General features: G+C 39.0%; 1 protein-coding gene and 1 long non-coding RNA gene across 3 annotated transcripts in view; one reads left to right on the forward strand and one right to left on the reverse strand.

Annotated features, from left to right (window-relative positions):
* LOC115605163 (guanine nucleotide-binding protein G(i) subunit alpha-1) overlaps positions 1–14,915 on the reverse strand; it is a 33,385-nt gene extending 18,470 nt beyond the window's left edge. Inside the window, exons 1-2 of the mRNA XM_030479176.1 lie at positions 14,717–14,915; positions 14,415–14,618 (exon numbers count right to left, since the gene is read on the reverse strand). Of these exons, the coding sequence (XP_030335036.1) occupies positions 14,415–14,532 (118 nt within the window). The 5' untranslated portion in view covers positions 14,533–14,618; positions 14,717–14,915. The remainder of the gene's footprint in view (positions 1–14,414; positions 14,619–14,716) is intronic.
* Positions 14,916–15,021: 106 nt separating this feature from the next.
* Positions 15,022–21,197, forward strand: LOC115605164. 2 transcript variants are annotated; one of them, XR_003990527.1, is made up of 5 exons: positions 15,022–15,273; positions 18,507–18,617; positions 18,863–18,976; positions 19,748–19,774; positions 20,775–21,197. It is a non-coding gene; the product is annotated as an uncharacterized LOC115605164 (long non-coding RNA). The 2 variants fall into 2 exon arrangements; XR_003990526.1 differs by lacking the exon at positions 18,507–18,617 and having other exon boundaries at positions 15,073–15,273.
* Positions 21,198–21,487: the final 290 nt, after the last annotated feature.

Genomic DNA, 21,487 nt, shown 5'->3' on the forward strand with positions numbered 1-21,487 from the left:
ATCAGTGAGTTCCTGGAAGATGCATTCCCCTATTTTATTTAATGGAAAATAGAAACAGTGGCCTCAAGTTGGGTTTTTTCTTGAACTGCATGCTAAAATGCCTGCAGCTTGCCCAATAATCTTTGCAAAGAAAATTACACCTTACTCATTGTTCCATTCTGAAAGGAGATTCACTCTTTTTGCACTCCTAAATGCAGAGCTCAGCCAGGTTTTCTGACGGATGTATTTGTAAAATTTCTCCTTTATCTCAGCATCTCCTTTATCTCATCTCTATCTAAGTTGCCCATGCAGCAAAATGAGAACTAATTCTGTTTTAGAAAGTTTTAAACAGGAACAGCAGTATTAAATATTTCATGTGACAGCTGCATACAAAATGTCAGAGGTAGCTGTACTGTCACAACCAAACCCCACCCAAATTTAGACAGACTTGATTGTATATTCCTCAATCATCTAGTAAAGGATGCTATTTATTGCCTACTACTCAAGTGTGATACTTGATGTCAGCTTCACTACTGTCAGTCATTTGAACAGTCTTATTGGCTCGGTTACTATTTATGTCTAGCATAAATATTAATAAAAAGACTACAGTTCTGCTCAGACTAGAAAAACAGCAGTGTGTCAGATCTGAATTTGAAAGAATGGTGGTTATTTTTTATTTGTTTAGTTTTAAATAAAAGTCTAAGCTAACTGTTGGGGGATCACTTTGACAAAATAAAGTTTTAATAACTCATGGGTGTTTTCATATCTTGCATACTTTGTGTCCTTTTTGTACTCCTCATCAAACAAAATAACCCAACACATCTTACGAAAATCCAATTTAAAACACAGACTTTTATTCATATAGTTCAGTAGTAATGTAACTTCAGCTAAGTCTCATACTCTTATTATATCTCCTTGCCAGAAAGCAGGTAGAACCTTACGCTTCATTAGGAAGACTGGTGAAGTGTGGAAGCAAAGCATGTGCAACTTAATTGAGACAATTTAACACAGGAAGCAGCAGAACCACATTTTCCCCCATAGATTCTACTATAATCTGAAGGTCTTCTGCCTCAAAGTTTAGTAATCAAGATCTACCCTCACCTGTCAATACTCCCACAGCTAGTACTGGTGCTCTCTCAAGCAGTCATTAACTGGATCCAGCACAAGTTATGATAGCACTCCGTGAATTTATACCTAGCATATAAACCCAGGCCTATGACTAACCCTGCTGCACCATCCATGGCACAGTTGATCTGAAGCTCAGCTAAATAACAGGACTACATTTGTATTATAATTTTTCTTTCAAAGCCAACTTTCAACTTTGGAAATAGAAAAATCAAAGCATCTTCATGTTCAAATAACCAAAAGACCATTTAACCGATCAATTTCATGTACAGCAGTCTGAAGGAACCGAGTTGGGCTAGCAAAGCTCAAATAAATTTTAAGAAACACATAAAGCAGTATTTGATTTTCCAAGCTGCTATTTGGCCAGTTACACAAGACCTTACTAAAAAGCATTAAAAAGACAGACTCAGTTGGACTCCATCTTAAGGGTCTGTTCCAACCTAAATGATTCTATGATCCTATGACTCACTACTGTGAGATCATAGCAAACATCATTTTAGACAGATTCTACACTCTTTTACTTTCCAGATAGAGCAGGTCTGTGTTTACAAAGAATAAGTATTTTATAATTTGATTAAACAGGTCAGCAAAAATGTTACTTTAAACTGCTCAGTGTCTCATGATTTATTATCCCACACACTGCCTACATAGCAAGCATTCCAGAACTACAAATTTCTAGAACAAATGTTTTATGCACCCAAGCACAGAAACTGGTGTTTGTAAATGCTGAGATCCTAATAGCAACATTTCTAACTTGTGAAGCATTTGCTAATTGCTTGCTGAAGAAACTAATCAAATACCAAAATAAAAAGCAATGTACACTTCCAAGTTCAGAGGATCCCCCTTTAGAGGAAACCAACTGTCAAGTGCTACAATTCTCAACAGCACAAATACACTCCTTACAATGCTAGCAAAAAGACTGTAGACTAAATTTCTGGAAAGAAAAAAAAAACAAAACCAAACACCACAAACAAAAACAACAAACACAAAACCCTTAGAACAGGGCTGGCTTTGAACGATCAAGTCAGACAAAGGATGGAACCCACAAAGAATAGTGTCGTATGTTGCCAGCAGAGAGTTCAAGTGTGGACAAGAGTAATTAATATAAAACTTTCAATGGATGCTTGTCAGCTTTTCAGACTGTTAAACAGGAGACTTGCTACTGGTCACAGCACAAGCTAAATATCCTGTGATTTCTACTCTTTCTGCCATGGGGCCAGTAATCTTTTACTAAACCACATGGCAAGCAGACAGCTTGGAAGTATAATCTCTTAAATTTAACACCTCATGACACATTAGCAGACATGAGACCCAAATTAGAATTCAAGCTGCTAATCGTTGTTACTATACTCAAAATATATCAATGCTAGTACAAGAAACCCACAGTGGAAACTTGTTCCTACACATCCCCTAGACAGGCTGACCACCAAATTAAATATTCCTTGACACCAGCACCTACACTGCTCTACTTCCCCACAAATCTTTTTTGTCTTGTGTCCTCACTCTCCCTTTTTGCAGCGACCCAGAAATTACAGTTCTTGTCTACCACCAGCTTGTATTCTAATTTTGGGGCAGCTGCCACTGACAGAGTTCATGTTCCTTTTCCCCTTCCCAACCATTTTCATACAGCCATACTGTCAACCTTCTTACAAAGGTTGACAGTACTCAATTCTTAGAAGGTGGCGTTAGTCTTGGAACCTCCATAGCTACTGGAATTTGAATAGACCAGGAAACTTTGAATGAATTAAGAAGAAAGCTGTCTGAATAATATCTGGAAGGAAATATCTCAGTAACTTAGCCATGTAGTAACGAAGTGTGAATCCCAGATTACATCATTGGCTGATACCACAGGAGTGACAGATTCTAAAATTATGACACTGACTCAGATAAAAGATCTGGGATACTTCTCAAGATTTGAGTTGCTGCACATGGACTTAGTTCTACAGAAGCAGCACCATTTAAACTTGTAAGCTGCTGTCACTTTTGTAAGTTCCTTATCAAATTAAGAATTAATTACAAGTAATTCTTTCTTTCCCAAGTCTTCAGTATTGCTCTTAGTAGATGTCTGAAATCAATAGCACACAACAACATATTATATATAAAACATCATTAAATGAAATTGTTAATATAAAACATTACCTCAGAAGCAATTGCTTATTAACTCATCTTAGCGTCCTGTGTATTTGTTCAGGTCTACACATTCAATAAACTGCTTTGAGTTATTTAGATATCTAAGGCACTACTATATTAAACACATAAACAAATGATAAAGACTATATTAATTAGTTCTGTATTGAAACAACAAAGAAAAAGTATGGGTTTACATTCAGTACAACCTCTGAACTCAATGAATTATAAAAAATAAAGTTTATGGTGAAACAAGCAGAGCATATGCTCCATTTTGCAAACCTTAAGGTAACTTAGGTTTGAGGTAGCTTTATTCACCTCTTTTCTTTTGAAGTATGAATTAAGTTTCCACCTATTTCAAATTTCCTATTAGTGCTTAGTATCTTTTTATGACAAAGGTTTGAATCATCTTTTTGCTTAGAATTTGATGCATGTGATAAGCAGACACCTGCTTATCATGACAGTTTTGTTATGTGCAATTTTATGTACAAAACACTTCGCTGCATGCAGCTTTTGAACACAAATTATATCTATCTCATCAAAACTGTTCTTATAGCTATATTCTGCCATTGTTTCAAATTACTTGTTGTAGAGCTACTGCTACGTAGTAGGAACCCTTTTATCATTACGTGCATCACTTACACCATAACCATATTGTGGACTCAGTATCTCACTATAAAGAAGAGCACCAGTACAATCCCCAAGAAACTCTGAAACTTGGAATTCAACTTATTTTAAAAACACTTATCTGTTGAGAAAGAAGACCTCTCAAAAAACAGTATCATTGCCTTACAAAGGGACAGTGTCATTGTACTTTAAAACCTGAAGCATTTCCTTAAATTAAGACGCAGACGCAGCTTCCTTTGTGTGAAGTGCCAAACCCTGCAGGACCGTGCCAAGCTGAGACTCGAAGCTTTGGATATAAGTTTCTTTCTTATGCCATAAATTAAATAAGGGAATGAATGTGCATTTAGAGATGAAAACCACATAGTAATCATGTTTGCTGCCTGACAACTATATGCTACACCACCAGTGGCTAAAACATTTGTGGTTCCAGGTTTACCTAATATGTCAGTGCTGATAGCAGCTTGTAAGATTGTCAGTTGACTACTTAAACGTATCAAAGGCCAGCCTCCACACTACTATACTCTAAAAGACTTGGGAATCTCTTCAAAATTCCAAGTCCAGAAACTTGTTAGTGTCACTAATAGTAACTAACTGATCTTTTCAAAATTAAAATAAGATTTAAATTTGCTACTTAAAAAAATTAAAGTGGTTATCTTCTTCCATACATAGTAGTACGCTCAGAAACAATCAATACATAATTTGAAATCCTGGTATGAAACAACATGATTAAAAGACCTTCTAGAACATGACCACACTACACAACATAAATGCTGAGTGCTCCAACAGAAAGAACCACCTCCTTTGCTCTTACAAAGTTTACCAAGACAGTTACTGTCAATTTCTGCCAACAGGGTACAGCATGCCTCATCCAGATCTCCAAACACACAGCCAATAAACCTCAAGAAATCTAGAGTGCCCTGACATTTTTCTTGACAGTGTAGTTAGCCTTCATGAGCTTTTACTGTTCACTGAGCTATAAATATGATGTGCAAATGTGGCAGGTTCAGCGACTGAGAAGCCAAAGAGAACTTCTATTACTAAGCAGACTATCTTAATCACAATCAGAGATACTTCACTAAAAACCCAAACAACACTGCAACAGAGGCATACTTGATGCAGGTGGATAGATACAACAAAAGAACTTAGAATTCACAGCATATTTTCATCTCGGGCTCCATTTGAAATTCAGAACAGTACCGTTGTATCATCTACAATTGTGACAGATTTGACTGTCCCTGCTACCTCATATTACTGTGTAATTGTACAAAAAGTTGGGAAAAATCAGACAGCAAAGTGCTCACATCCCTATCAAAACAGGAAAAAGATCTCTTGTGTAAATCCCAAATAATTTTATTCAAAGTACTTGTCATGTAACACCAAGGCATTATTCACAAGTAAGATGAATGGGTACTGTCAAAATTTAAATGAAGGCGAATGCACTTATACTAAAGGTGAGTCCATTACTGCAAAAGTAATGCAATAAACTTTAGCTCACAAATTCTCAGTCTTCATCCACACCTAACTCAGTGTGTTTCATCTTGCAGCTTGAGGACTAAGATCCACAAAATAAGGAGAACACTACAAAAGTCTCCACCTCCACCAAAAAATTATAACGAATTAACAAGTGACACAGACTGAAATGTTAAATGAAAACCTAGCTAACAAAACTGATCTTTTTCAAAAGCAAACATTTTCAGAACTCTTGAGAATTTGCTTTCCTGGCTTGGATACATGTATACTCAATCATATTACTGTTACATGCATTTTCCACACAAGGTTACCCACAAGCAGAATATTATTTATGGTTAACAGCACTAAAACAGAAATCTGCCTTTTCTTGGTTGCTGTTGTTTAAACAGACTTTGTATTTAACTGCTGTCAAATTAAACTGAGAAAGCTTTGACTTAGCAGCTTATTTTCAGTCCAACCTTCTACAGTACATCATTGGTAGATTCTGAAATCAACAAGCATTCAAATTAGCATTTAATTAAATAAAACCTATAAATACTCTTGTTTACTCCCAATTTTGTTATTGCAAGACATTTCTCTCCAGTCATAGCAACTTTTAAAATTGCACTCCAATACTACATCCATACTGTGTTTCAACTGGAGACTAATGTCTCCATTCTCCTCTCTACTGTTCGGACACTGGGGTGGCAGTTACGCTTCATGTCCACAACCACCTCACATTTGTCAAAGGGCTAGGTAGAAAATGATTCTTCCTAGTCTAGCCTACAACCTGTAAATTACATTAACATAAGGAAACACAGGTCTGAGAGTCCTTGGACTTGGAACAAAACCAAATTCCTACCTCCATTTGCTGATCAAATGCCCTAATCAACACACTCCTTGAGAAAGATTGGCACTATCTCCTACTCAAGCAATCAGGTTTTTAAATAAGCAGGTTTTGAATAGAGTTTGACATGTCTGCCAACTGGACCTCACAGCTGAATACAATTTCACATTATTCTTAATCTGACTCAGCAGTGAACTGCAAGACAGAAATACAGAAATGAAGAATCCCAGTGTGCACCCATTTTCCCCTGCACCCGCTGCTATGCATTTCCAGTATTCCATTTGCATAAGGCAAATGTATCTCTGCTCCTCCTCATGCTTTCATTCAGGTCCTCAATGGACCATTATGACATACCGGTTAAAATGACTACTCTAGCAGCAAACTGACTCCAAACAGGACAGCCAATTTGACTATTCAACCAGCACAGAACTGAATTAAGTATTTAGAAGTGCCAGGGAGAGGGCAAAACCATTCAGCCAGATGCTGCAAGAGCACGTGTCTTTTTAACAACACAGGGCTTCTAGATGGCTTAGCTGCTTATTAGACAACATGTACTGCTTATTTCCAGCATTCCAGTGTGGATTTAGAAAACAGGCAAGAGCCTCTTGAGTTTTACTAGAAACTATTAAAAAAAGCCCAGAGATTCAGAACCCTTATGATCGTGATGGGTAACAATTCATATTATAAGCCAAACAACTACAACAGCTTCATCCATGCAAAAATCCCCAACATATATTGTATGCAAGAAATTATTTTGTCAACTTTGCAAAGAAAAGATGGGATACAGGTAGTCATTTAAATGATTCCAATAGTACTTTAATTTCAAGAAACAAAACATATTACATTCTAGATGACCTTAGGAATTACAAACCTGCTTCACAGCTTCAACAGAAATTTTCATTACAGTACATTGATTTCTTCTTTAAAAGCAATCTGTTTAGAGCAATGATTGTAAAAGACTTCCTGTCCACTCTGGTTGCCTAGATACTGTTATATTTCACTAAAGATTTAATCAGATACCTTTGCTAAGTATATTACACACTTTAAATGCAGTATTACATTTCTAAAAAGCATATATGAAAAAGTATTGAGGTAAGAGTTTATTTCATAAACTGAAGCACCATATATATGAACGGTGTTGATTCCTTTAAATAAGTAGCTTTATGAAAAGTATTTTCAATTTCAATATTCATTCATATAGTTACATACAGTACAGCAGTTTACATGCGTCTCTAAATGTAAATACATAGATCCCCCATATAGATCTATGTCAGCACTGCTACTTGATTTCTTAAGTTCATACTGAAACGTACAAGAAATAGTCTTTTTCAGAGCTTCAATGACTCTTCAATTACCAAAGCCAGGAAAGGAAAGCAATTTATTTGCCTATCACATGTTTAACAACAAATCTCTCATTTAGCAAATTGGTTCTTAAATGCTCTATGTCAGCTACCCCCATCAGTTGAGATCCTGAAAGAATGATATCAAAAGAAAATTTTAAGAGTTACACGAAAATATGGTCTTCAAGAAAGGGGCTAGCCATCAATTAAACCCATGTGAAACAGAAAGTCAAAATCTGACCTGAGCAGATAACATACTCTCAAATCAAAGAATAATGCCTATGGGTATCTGTGAAACTTAGTGATTTTCAGGCCATTTTGCTGGGACACCAAAAAGAGATAAATGATACTTTACCTCCTGTTACATAGACAATCTATAGACAATTCCAGAGATTTTGAAGCTGGCTCCACAGCTTTACAAATTCCAAGGGCAAAGCCATGATGATGGGAAGCACCTTCCAAATCCCCAACTCTAACACTTCTTACAGATATAATGTGAAAGGGTTATGAGCAGTCACAATCATGGATAATTAGTCTATAACATCGTTATCATTCCTTCATTTCCCACCCTGAATCTCATTAAGAAACTTATTTTACCTTGTCTGCTCCTACTTAATGGACAAGCAGAACAAAATTTTAGCATAAGAAGAGATGAGTTCAAATCTTTTCTTGCAAAAGCATACATTCCAAATTGTCTCAGCAACAAGAGATTATTTTTGTCTTAATCTAACAGATTTCAATATCTTAATTATACTCCTGCTCAGAAACATCACTAAGTTGAGCCATTTCAAAACCTGTGTTTTTCTGAATAGTGCACTCAAAACTTGCTCTCACAAGCTCAAATTCTTTCAACTGCTCTGTATTTTACCAACTTACATAGTTTTTGGATACAGAATCTCTCAGGTGAAGCCAGCTAACTTTTCCACTTACAGAATAAGAAAACAGTCATTTACACAAAGCCTGAGGTAACAGCAGGACACTGAGCAAACAAGGGCAATAAATAGAACAGCTGACCTCAGGTAAAGCGGGACAATGACTAAGATTCAACCTCAAAATAGCAAGTTTTTCATCAATACAAGTTATCCTATATATGCACATATGGGGAAAAAAAACACCTTTTACCAGCTAATTATCAAATCACTTCAGATCTTTATTTCAGCATTTCCATGGCAGAAAAACTTCACACAAAACATCTTAAATATCACTTTTCTACTATCAGTTTTCTATCTTGACATTTGCCAGATAGCATATTACAGGAAACGTTGCAGATGTCCACCAAGCTCAGTAGCAAAACTGACTTCAGAATTTCATGCCCTCTGAAGCTGGACTCATAGCTTGGTTTCAAAATACTTAGCCAGGCTTTAGGATGTGTTGACTATTCCCAGAGGACCAAAACAACTTAAATGTAAAATGTGGCAGCAAAAGAACAATCCACTTTGATGATGTGATATGGTATCAGCACAGTCTAACTCTTTCTAGCACAAAGCCCAAGTTCAAGTTGTGCCCACACAGCTATGCAAGGAGCTGCTTCTGATGTGAGCTAGAAGTAACTTCACAAAAGTAGGTTAGCTTAAATACGCAATCATTTCAGAATCTATAGGAAGTAAACTGTCATATCAGAACCACGATGACAACAAACTGTACCACCAGAAAAAGCAGGAAGAAACTAATTAAGCCAATGTATTACAGGACTTACATGTAGTCTTGAGGCACCACTGATGCTGGGAGTGAACGGCTTACAAAAAGTACCTTACCAGAGCTTTTTTTGCCTCTTATTTGGGGGCAGACGGAAGTATTACATGGTTTTTGAAAGACAATTTGAAGGAAAATACTTTTTTTTAAGCTTAAAATGTTTTCTAACTCTTAAAATATATTTTCCCTAAGGATGTTAAAGAATTAAAAGCATGACACAATCAGAAATTATGATTTTATGAAAAAACCTTCCAAAATGAAGATTTAAAATAATGCAACAGATGACTTGAAATCACTGAAGATAATTTGTATTGCAGAAGTCTATACACACATTAAAGATCAATATTATGATATTGTAAATTATTATACCAACATTCAAATGGAAAGAGACAAGCATAAAAGAACCCAAACTGCAATTACACAACCAACCATAGCTGAATGGCTGTGTTTTCTGTACATCCGTAAGTTTCCTTTCACAAAAGCAAGGGGGATTATTACACTCTGGGAATCTAGCAATTTTGACTTTGTTCCTTGAAATTATTGTTATATTTAGTACAAAGGCTTGAGGATTTCATTGCCATAACTACAAAGTCAGACATAAAAGTCCACATAAATAACATCCGGATTGTCAGAGCCCAACTGTACCATATCAAAATGCAAGAGAGCTCCTAGTGCAGAACTCCAGCTAAATCTAAGCAGAAAGTTGGGGGGAGGCAGATAAAAAAGAAAAAAAACAAACCAAAACCATTAGACACTTCCTTTAGGTACCACAAAACAGCTTTTAAATAAGAGGTGAACTTGGTAAACATCTATAGATAGTTGTTTATGAAGGCAAGACAGGAAATACTGCCAGAAATGTTTTAGACTAGGCAGGTATAAAGATGAGGTCAACAGCTCTGAAATGTGCAATACTTGTTTGTGAGAATAAGGCTTTTTTGAGAGCTTTGATAAGTTCAGACTTCTAAAGCCTTTTTTGTCTGCAAGTATGAAGAGAATACTCTGGACGAAAGGCAAGACGAGTAATGGTACAAACAGCATTTCTGATGTGCGGTCAGGTCTGGAGCAAGGCAGGTATTGCCAAGGACTGCAAGGATCACACTGTTGAAAAGATGAATATGCAGTGGGAGTCAGTTGACTGAGCAGACAGATAGATGCAGGTCTGCAAAGAAAGAAAATCAGCCAGAGAAAGATGCCTGCAATGTGAAGACTTAGAGGAACAACTGAATAGAACAGTTCTAGTTACTGACTTAAGGAACAGGAAGAACTGCAATGAAAAAGAGCAGTACTCTGCCTTAAGTTAAAAAACAGGTATCTTTAAGAATACATCAACCCAACATTTCAGTATGAATCACAAGGAATCTATTCAGGAATGGAAAAGTGACTCTGTTGCTCATAAGTACAAAGGTATCCATTGAAATTCAATCTACAAACATGATTATCCAGAAAGAAGACAGATAACTAATAGTTGACGAATATATGGTCTGTGATCTGCTGGATCCCAGGATTCACTCCTAAAGAACGTTTAAGACACATCTATCGCCTTTTTGATTCAAGATACCAAGAACCTGAACACTGAATTTGCTATATTAGGTGAAGAATGTGATAATCCACAAGACAAAGTGCTAATCCTATAAACTCATACTGCCAGTTTGAATGTATTCAGAAAACCTGATGAGCTAACCCCATACCAGAAGGCTTTCTCCTAAATGAGGTACTGCCTGTTTTCCTGCAGTTGGCATAAATTCCATTTTATGTGCTTTAGCTAATTTAATAGAAACGTACTTGTAAATCCACACCTGATCTGGATCACATGTATATTAATGCAGCACACAGATCAGTCACACAGAACCACCATCTCCCAACATGAGTAGAATTACATTCCTTCAGCAAGCATCACTAGAATTCTTATTCGTTGAACACTAAAATTAAGATGAGGAACCGCAGAAGAGAAAAACAACTTAGGTCTACAGCCTTCACTAGTTGGAAGCCTGCCAAAATATACATTGCTTTTCTAAAAATCACACTAAGTATATGATTTTATCTGTAAGAAACAACAACAACAAAAATACAATAAAACAAAATATTACTTCAACCAGAAAACAGAAGTTTAGGAACTGTCAACTTGACAAAAATATTAAAGAGCTTAAGGAAAAATACTTTCATATGTTACATTTTTAGTGCTGCATGTGTTTTTTGTTGAGTTCCCATGAAATTTAAGTATTTCTTTGTCATACACTGATATAATTTTGAATGACAGAAGCCTATTTATTTAATGATTTTAAAAAACAAAATCACCAAATTCTGTGTATAAACAAGCATTCTGAATTTGGCATACAAACTACATGCTCAAATTCAGCCTACTTCTAATAACGAGGACGGTGCTCAGAAATTTTCCAGTAAAGGTTCTCCTGCTGCTGGGATAGCACATTGAAGTGTGCAGAATTACAAGGTTAAAATACTGCTATACATGGATCTTGATCAGAATCCAGTATTTTTATTCCAAATGGCCTGCAAATTTGTACAAAATGATACACCAATTCAAAGGCATGGTGAAAGTTAGATATTCCAGGCCAATACTACTTCGCTCAGCTTAAATATGTCTGCTTCTTCCTAGCAAGAAGACAACAAAATATATACCTAACATGGATCAGTGATATTGTTCACAAAGTCATAGTATAGGTACAGCAATGTCACATCTATCTCTTAATTAAATCAATGCAATTTTCTGTTTTAGAAAAACCTTTAGTAAAGCTTATAATGGAATAAATTAAATTCAAAGGCTAGAAATAGACTGATTTTATAAAAACATCGTCCCTTAATTAAGCATTCTAGCTCAAGCTTCAGTAGGATTCTCTAATCACTACACAAAGATACAGGTTTTTATAGATGTTGGAATAAATGCATCCTATTGGGTCAATAGGTATACAGCAACATGCTCTTTGTCTACATAGTAAGGTATTTTAGATGTCTCTCACACACTGTATTTTCCTGGCAGCAGCCCACAATTTGTACTTTTCCTTTCATTTCTGTATCTTTTTGACAGAACAAGCCCATACATAGATGTAGGAGTACAACCAAGTAGATGATAAACTATGACATATGGGCTGAACAAGCAATTGGGAAAGTGAACAGTGAGAAGAAAGTGACTCTAGTGGAAGTAACTTTAAATAGTTTTGCCATCAGATAAGGCATTCACGTAACATTTAAGACATCTGACACAGTTACAAGGAAAAGTAACAGAAAAACTTTCACTCCAAGACATGTGAAATACACAAATACATCCATAGGTGTATATACAAAACCCGGGAGATCAGTAAACAAGTAGGCAATTTTTGTTTACATGATGATTCAAACACTGGTCCTAAAGAAGTTAGTCTGCTAGAATTCACACTTCCTTTTAAGAGGGGAGGGCGAAATACTAAACTAACTGAGCTACTTACTGCTTGGAACACTATGAGAAAACACATCTATTTGAGCATTTGTTCCATATACTAAGATTTCATAACATTCCAGCAGAAAACATACTTTTCTCAAAAGCTGTTCTGCATTATAAACACAATTTATAAAACTTAAAAATAGAAGCTCATAACAGAGGGCTTTAGACATAACAGCATTAAACAACTGAAAATGGTGACAATTAATTCTAAAGATTAAAGCATCTTTCTACAGATGAGGACTTGATCCACATCCACAGAATATGATGAGAGATATGAAGACGACTACCAAACTACGTGTACTAGAAGTTCCACGCAGAACAGCAAAAGACTAAAAAATCATTTCAAAAGCCTTGCCAGAAGACATATAAAGCATTATTCTGACACCTTTGAAAAAGTCAGTAACATCTTCTGCAGTATTGTTATTGAACCCACACAGGATAACCTTTCCATGCAGCAATCTGAGGATTCCAGGGGCATACAGCACAGCACCAACCAAAAGCCTATCACTTTCTGGAAAACAAACCGATTAAAAAAGCTCTAATCGTTTCCCTCACAAGCAAATTTTACAAGCCATAAACACATTTTAAGACATTCCTTTCTCCCGTACTAGTTTGTTTCATCTCTTCGTCTACACATGAAAGAGCTTCACTTTCCTGTACCTTTCTGGAGCTATTTTAAAATTTCACAACAGAAAGAAGTTATTTAAGAGGTCTATTACAATGTCTGCAGCGAACAAAGCACTGTAGGTGAGTAATCTAGCATAATCAACGTCGAGGTTTGCCTGAAACTGTAGCTCTGGGAGAGGAAAGGCTGCACGAGGAAAGCTGCAACTCAAAAGCTACTTAACTCAGGATTAGGAGGATCCAGTCTGGTTTAGCAATATGGGATATACTGCAAAACTCCCTACATCATCAATGTAATACAAATCTTTCAGCATTCAGCTGTCTGCGAGTTGTACAGTAGTTTTAGTTCTGCACAAAGGTATTTCTAATTAAACCCCTCACTTCCTTTTCTCTCGTATAGACATTTTAAAAATCATCTTATTTTACTTATCTTTACACACAAGCGTATCACTTAAAATGTACAAAAAAGACAGCTTCAAGTACTTGTGAGCAGAACTCAGGAATACATGATAGCATATTACATAGGTCACGTAATTTGTGGGTCGCAGATCTGGAACCCCATCTAGGTTGTACTCGCCGAGCAACTTGCACAAAAATAAAACACTACCAAAAGTTAAACGGTGCTTTGCCGTGTGTTCCTTTGATGCTTTCTGCACTTTATTCTTGCAACAACAGTTTAGATGTTCAGGTCTACAAAAAACATTAAGAGCGAACATCCTCCATCCTAAAATCTCCTTCCTCTGAGCCGAGGCACGCAGAACCCACGTCACAAGTTTCAGATGTTATCCCCTTTAGATGGAAGCCAGGGCCCGCTTGCAACAAGGGCCCCGGGACAAACGACGCCGTCCCGTTTCCCCAGAGGGCCGCGGGCAGAAGCCGAGGCGCCCATCTTCGTCTACAGCCGCTGTGCCCCCCTCCCCCCCGCCGCCTCACCCCAGGAACTTCTGAGGGGCCATGAGCACAAAGCCCACTGCGGCGTTATCCGAGGCGAGCATCCCCCCGCCCGCCCAGCCGCCCCCCGCGGTGCCGCCGCAGCGGCGCGCCGGCCCGGCGGGCACCTGCCCCGGCCTCACCTCAGGCGGGGCGGCGCGGGGAGGGGAGCACACCTCAAGGCTAGGGGGATGGGGTTATTCATTGGGACGGACCATCGCCTCCCGGCAGTCCTTACCTAAGAGAAGCAGCTTGACCTCCCTGGCCGCCTTCTCGCCATCCTCCCGCAGGTTCCTGTCGATCATCTTGCTCCTCTCCACCGCCGCCTTGTCCTCGGCGCTCAACGTGCAGCCCATATTGGGGATGGGGCTGGTTTTACTTCGCCGGGAGAAGAGAAGCGAGGGAGCGGCGGGGCTTCGCGCACGGGGCAGCCGGAGAGGCGCTGTGGGGGGGGAAGTGAGTACCTCCGAGCTCTTTCAGCTTCCCCCCGTCCCTCACCTGAAACGCAACGGCTGCGCGGGCACCACACACCGAGTTTACCTCACTCGCAAGCGAGCGCAGGGGAGCGGGAGGCTTAGCCTGAAGCCGCCCCGGGATAAGCGGAGCGGGAAACAGCAGCGGGACCCACGCACCGACCGGGGCCGCCGCGGGCCGAGAGGAGGCTGCGGCTCCCGCGGCACCGCCCCCGCCCCGACGGAGGCGATCGGCGGCGCGCACCGCCCACACGGCGGCGCGGAGCGGAGCGGGGCTGAGGCGGGGCGGGCGGGGACGAGAGCGCGCACGGCGGGAAGGGCGGGGCGGCGCGAGCCGCGCGTGCGCACGGCATCGGTGGGCCGTTGCAGGGGGGGAAATGGGGAGGGGGGGGACGGGACCGGGACCGAAACGGGGATGATGTTAAAAACGGACGCGGGGTTGGGGGAAAGGCGGCTTCCCTTCGCTCGGGCGGTGTTTGCGGGAGCCCTGGCCATCTGCCGGCGGAGGGGCAAAATCGTTGAGGGCTCGAATTTAAACGTTTCTGTGCCGGAGGTTCCATTGGCCGGCGGGGCCGGGGAGCGTCGGGCAGGGCTGTACCACCGCCCGCAGGGCGCTTCAAGGGGGTGAGGCCGCCCGAGGCATGGCGGGGAGGGGGAGTTGCCGGGAGAGCGTTCTCCTGAGGCAGGGTCACTTGACGTGTGGCTCTTCGCGCTGCCGGAGTGGCTCGGGGTCCGGCCACCGCTGTGGGTGGGTACCTGTGGGGCGATCGTCCCCTCGGGAGCGGGAGAGGGCCAGGGCAGCGCGGGGCTTGCTGCTCTTGATGCTCGCCGGTCGGCTGTGTGTTCCCCCACGGAAAGAGCCAAGGGAAAGGATCCCACCCCACGGCCCAGAACGCTTCCATCAATTTCCTTTTCATGTGCCTGCTTACTTGCACCGAGCTCGTGTGTAGGACTGTACATCCACATCCGAGCCATGGGTGTTTTTGTTGCTTGACTGTTGTGTTCTTTAATATCAAACCCCTAGGAATATGCAGTGTTTCGAGCACTTTCCCCAGCATGCACATATTGAGGTGTTTGGATTAGAAAAGAAAGATCCTGTTGCTTTGTGCCTCAGATCATCTGGTCCAACCTCCTGCGTGCTCAGGGCCGGGTCAGCTGAGCTACTGCGTGACCCGCCGCCCGACATTTCACAGAATTTCATAGATAAACCAGCCTGAGACAAAATGCCGTTGAATCTCTGCAAAGTTTCAGTCAAAACATCTCATAAGACACAATACACAAGGCAAATCTGTTAATCTTCCCCAGTGAGTCCTTCAGATATTTTGTTTCTGTAGGAGCTCAAGGATTTCTGCCCCCAGAATATGCTCAAAAAGAGCAGAATTTCACAGTACATGAGGTGTTTTAGCAGTAGAGTACAAAGGCTTTAGGTCAGACTCAGATATTGTTACACTTGGTAAATTAAAAGTTTTTTTCTTACACTACTTGATGGAAGTGTATCAAATGTCAGTTTTTTATTGGATGCATTGGATTTTCTTCTTTACAGGGGTTGTTGAATGCTGATGCTGAATAAAAAGTAATGATGTAAAATGAAGTTGATAACGCTCAATTAAACTGAGTAAAATAGTTTTTAACATTTTCTGTTTGGTAAGCATGCACTCAATCCTAGCAAAGTGTGGTATAAAATTCTTTCTTGAAGAAACCCTTTTAGGACTTCATCAGACCTCTGAGACATACTTAGAGTGAGGGCGGTGAGGCACTGGTACAGAGAAGCTGTGGCTGCCCCATCCGTGGCAGTGTACAAGGCCAGGTTGGACGGGGCTTGGAGCAACCTGCTCTAGTGGAAGCTGTCCCTCTGCACATGGCAGGGGGTTGGAATTAGATGGTCTTTAAGGTCTCTTCCAACCCAAATCATTCTGTGATTCTGTGATTTGATTTGGTTGTCTTCATTGTGATGCTGCTCTGGAGAATGGCTGGGCAGCTGAGAGGTGTGACTTACTTCTCTGCAGCAGCCATTTGCCCACCTGGGTAGTTCATGTACACAGTCCACTTTCTGTTCTCTTGTGCAGACTGGTACCACAGGATAAGAGTTTTTACAAAGCAGTTCAGCTCACATATGGGAACTTAGTCTTGTTTTAGGGCTCCTGGTATCTCCTGTGGGAAAGCAAGAGGTAGTGATGTTGACTGCTGCTCAGGAAAGAATGGAGTTAGGGGAGAGGAAATTTAATAAGCTTAGGAATAGTTTTCTGGTTTGGAAATAAAGGATAAAAATTAACGTGTGGTTTGGATACTGGCAAGTGAAAGGGTGCAGATTAAGGGATAAGAAAGTAGTAAACAGAGATTACAGCAGACAAATGTGATAATGAGAGAGGCAGATGTTGTAAGGATGAAGATACTAGAAGTAGGACTCTCCAACTTTGCATGGGTTTTGTTTCACTTAATCACGTGCCTGGCACACACATTTTTATACTTTTGACTAGGAGTGTCTGCGATGCTTCTGTCTGCCCTCTTACCCTTTTAACATTGTCACTACGCCTGAAGTGTAAAGGGTGAAGTAGGTTGGGGTTCCTTTTCCTTTTATCTCCCTATTGCAGGAAAACAGAACTGTCTAGTGTCTGCTTTTTAACACATTTAGCTAGTCTTACATATAAACAGATTTTGTTCTGGTTTTAGTCCTGTTTATCTTAAGGCAACTTTTATTTCATAATTAGGGACTTTTCCACTACCTTTTTGCTATTGCTATCCCATGGATAAGATGTACCTCTTGGTACATGGATGACATTACCAAAACCAGGGCTACTTCTGAAGATCTGCTTGCATGTGTTTTCTCTGACATGCATGTTCCTTGTGTTGAAATTTGCAGCCAATTTCTCTTGATATTTAATTTTACAGGACTAGAAGAAATAGTCATTGCAGCTTACATAGGCTTTTTCAATATTATTTCCTTATTCTGTTTCCTTTGAAATAAAAGGTATTTTCAACTGTGTTCAGCAATGTCAGTTGTTTAGTTCTACTTACGGAATAACAGCCCAGGTGATAAATTATTATATTCTAGAGTCACTTCAGAACAATAGAAGCTCTCAGGAACAGGGAATAACCCATATTCTGTTTAAGTGCCCAAGAATGCTGAAGAATGATTGTACTACCTGTTGTGGCCATGAAACTCCTAATACTCCAAACAAGCTTTGTCAGTGCAGTGCTTTGCAAGTACTGTCTTACCTGGTGTTTAGTTGTAGAGCAGTGGAGGCCTGAATCTCTATCTGAAGCTAGTAAAGATCTGTACCTGATGCCTTAATGTATTTTCTTACAAATTAAAATATTCTACTGCATAGTAAAAGAAACTATAGTTAAATATAGTCTGTATTTGGGCAGTACACCATCTATGAGTTTTGTTCCAAAATGTCAGAAATGTGTTTGCTGTAACACATTGATTAGATTTGCTTCATAGCAGTGTGGTTATAGGATATAGTGTATTTCATCCCTATAGTTAGAACCGTGCAGATTTTCCCTTATCCAACAAGCTGGGAGATTGCTCAGAAGCTGTGTGAGTGTTTTGCCCCTTCAATCCTGAGAGAGGATTGTTTTAAGAGGTTTTGTTTGCTTGCTTTAACAACAAATAGCTGTTGTTTGGTATGACCTCCTTTTGACTCCCCATCTCCTGCTCTTGGGCTCATTTTTCTGTTAGGTTATCTGTAGTTATTACTGGATGGGCTTAATAGATAGAATTTCTCATGTTTGATGTGGAATATACAGTGGTTTGTGGGGATAATGATCAGCCTCCAGCCTTCTATTTTGCTGGTTTTCAGATATTAATTTAAAACATCTGATTCAGCCACTTATTTGCTCTCATCTTTAACCAGACACAGTATGCAAAATCATGTATGAGAAACTGAATATAACTGCTATGAAAGAAATAGAGGAAAGTGGGCAAGAATTTTAATTTCTGTCTTTGGAAAAGTGAATAGACCAAGGTAAAGTACTTTCTGAATAAAGCATGTAACTATATGCATAATTATAGCTCAATGCCTAAACTAAGATAAAATTTTATCGAATTAATTTCTTGTGCTAAGAAAACAAAATGCTCCCACAATTCATTGCAAGGTATTTTCTTCCATACTAGTGCTTCACTTTTTAAGTGATGTGCATATTGCCGTTCTGCCTTTAGCCAGCTTCTTGACTTTTTTACAGTTCTAATAACCCTCATTTTTTTGTCCAGATAAACTAGGGGCCTCCCATGTGATGCTGTGGTCCTGTGGGCACCATATGTAAATCATTACCAATCACAAGAAGCTCTGTAACACGATTTGAAATTTAAAGAAATGAAAAAACAGTAAGTAGACATCAAAGCAAATACAAATCCACTACACCAGCGCCTATAGTGCTTGTTAATATGGATTCAAGTAATTATTGTCAGTGCTTTGGGAGATTCTGAGGTGTATATTGTGCAAGGATGGTGCTGTTGGGAGGGAAAGGAGACACATGCCATATAAACAAGTGAGTGCTATGCATAACCTAGTGCCCAGTGCTGCCCTGAAACACACAGTGAGTATTCTGTTAATTTTAATGAAGGCAGTGCTAATTACACTAATATGGGGGGAGAATCAGCTTCGTGTATCCATACAGTGTAATCCAGAGGTCCTTGAAGGTGGACTGCATGTGTTTTCCTAGGAGAAGGCTCAGCAAGGGGGCGGAGGGGAATTTGACATTTAATTCATATTGTGTTAACCTTTCCAAAAGATCAAGTTTCCAACAAGTTGTGTGAGTCTGTAAGTTGATGATTTCAGTGTTCGAAACACTCTAGATAAGTCCTCTCCTAAAATATGATAGAGCAAATGTTTTTCAAGGCAGATTTCTTTTTGTGCAGTCTGCATGTTTTTGGAAGATTATCTTGTTTGATTTAATTCTCAATAGTTACAGCAAAAGAAAATACATAACCTACTGCCTGTTCTAACCCTGAGCTGCAAATGAACTAATAGAATACCCATAGCAGAAATGAATTATGCATAAAATAAACCGCAAAACAGGAAAATGTAATATTATGAAATACATGCCTCTTTGCTATGTTGTCTGTGCAGCTATATTGTTCTTTGTTCCTTTGTAGGTATGAAGAAGTTGAAATTATTTCACAGTAAGTACAAAACAGCACTGTGAACCACTAAGTATGTTTGTAGGTGTTATTGCATATGAGTAATAATTAGATATACATAAATATATATATATTCATGTGCAGTTGTCACATCAGCAAAAGTTACAGAGTGGGTATCATTGTATTTGTGTAAAGCTTTACTAAATCTTTTTTGTAGTGACTGTTTCAATTTCAAATTATAGGAAGTAAACATCAGTGTATATGCAAAAATGCCCATCAGTATAATGTTTAATCTTAGGATGCTAGGTCATCATACGTTGGTGTCTTTTTAAATGCATTTAAGATAGACATCTTTATTCAAGATCCATAGAAGTATAGTGATTTAAACAGCTACCAAAGATGTTATATTGAGACATTCAGGAAAATTACTGCAGGAATGTTCCATTTCCCCTCACATGAACACAGAGTAGCTGTAATGAAATATTACAACTTTCTGATGTCTCACACATACTCTGACAGGCACCTTTTAATAAGTAGGTACCTCAAATAGTCCATTTTCTTTTACTGCATTTGAAAATCACATATGAACATTACTTACTGCAATAAATAGATCCTATAATGTACTAATACAAGTGGTTTTTAATTCCTAGTTATAGATATACTACAAATCCAGTAACCATTTTGCTGACAAAGCATATCAACAAAGAATAGGACTGATTACTTATGGAGAGTCAGAGATTTTTTCAGTAATTGCAAATTTAAAAGAAATTGCAGGCACAGTCTGTTGATTGTATGGAGTACATTATGACCATGTTATTCAAGAAATACTTTTTTTCTTGCAAATAAAAAGTATATGATACTCACATGTAAATGAAAAATATTTTTTTAATTCATGGTCCTTTTATTTTTGCAAGCATTTTGTGGTTATGGCAGTAGTCTTTCCATTTTAGAATATTGAATAACTGTGAGTATTCATCAATAAATACCAAGTAAAATAACTTTGAAATATATATCAAAGTGGGTTTGTCCTTCTCTTCCCTAGGCATGATGACAAAAAGTCTAATACCAGACCTTGGGACTCTATGACTATGATTCTGTAGGATTTTCTTGATTGCAAAAGACAGAGAAGAAACAAAGTCATACAGCTGCTTACGTAAAGGTGCCTAAATCCTTTCAGTGATTGCTATGGAGCAGCAACATGAAGCAGGTCTGAAGGAAGGCCTTTGCCATGGTTTTATGTTTACATGTATGCTGAATCTTCAGAGTGTTCCTGTTCATTCTCAGCTACACAAGGTCCAGATTCAATCCAGAGTTACACTGAACATCTGTGCTTGTTTTTACCCTTAGCTTGTACTTAGCTTTGAATTCTACTGCTTCTGGGGAAGGGCTTGTGTGCCCTGAAGATTGTCTTTTTTTTCTTAGCTACACCAGTTGATCTAAATAAACCAACAAACCTTAGATTTAAGCAGTTTATTAGAAGCAACATAGTTCATGGTTGAAATCCTTGCATAGACCAAAGTCAATGAAAATGTTACAATTACTATTACCTTGCTGTTAACTTAGTACAGCCAGAATTTCTCTTCTGGAACTGCTCAAGTGCTTCAAGTTATACACGTGTTTAAGTGCATTCCTGATCTACAGCCAGGGTGCTCAGCATCTCTCAAAATTCTTATGAAGTTAGACAGATCATGCTGACACACTGTGGTGCAAAACCTGATTTTATTGGGTAAGTGAAGAAAGTCATTATAACTTTTT

The sequence above is a fragment of the Strigops habroptila genome, chromosome 3 (genome assembly GCF_004027225.2).
Source record: "Strigops habroptila isolate Jane chromosome 3, bStrHab1.2.pri, whole genome shotgun sequence".
In the NCBI taxonomy this organism is placed as follows: domain Eukaryota; kingdom Metazoa; phylum Chordata; class Aves; order Psittaciformes; family Psittacidae; genus Strigops; species Strigops habroptila.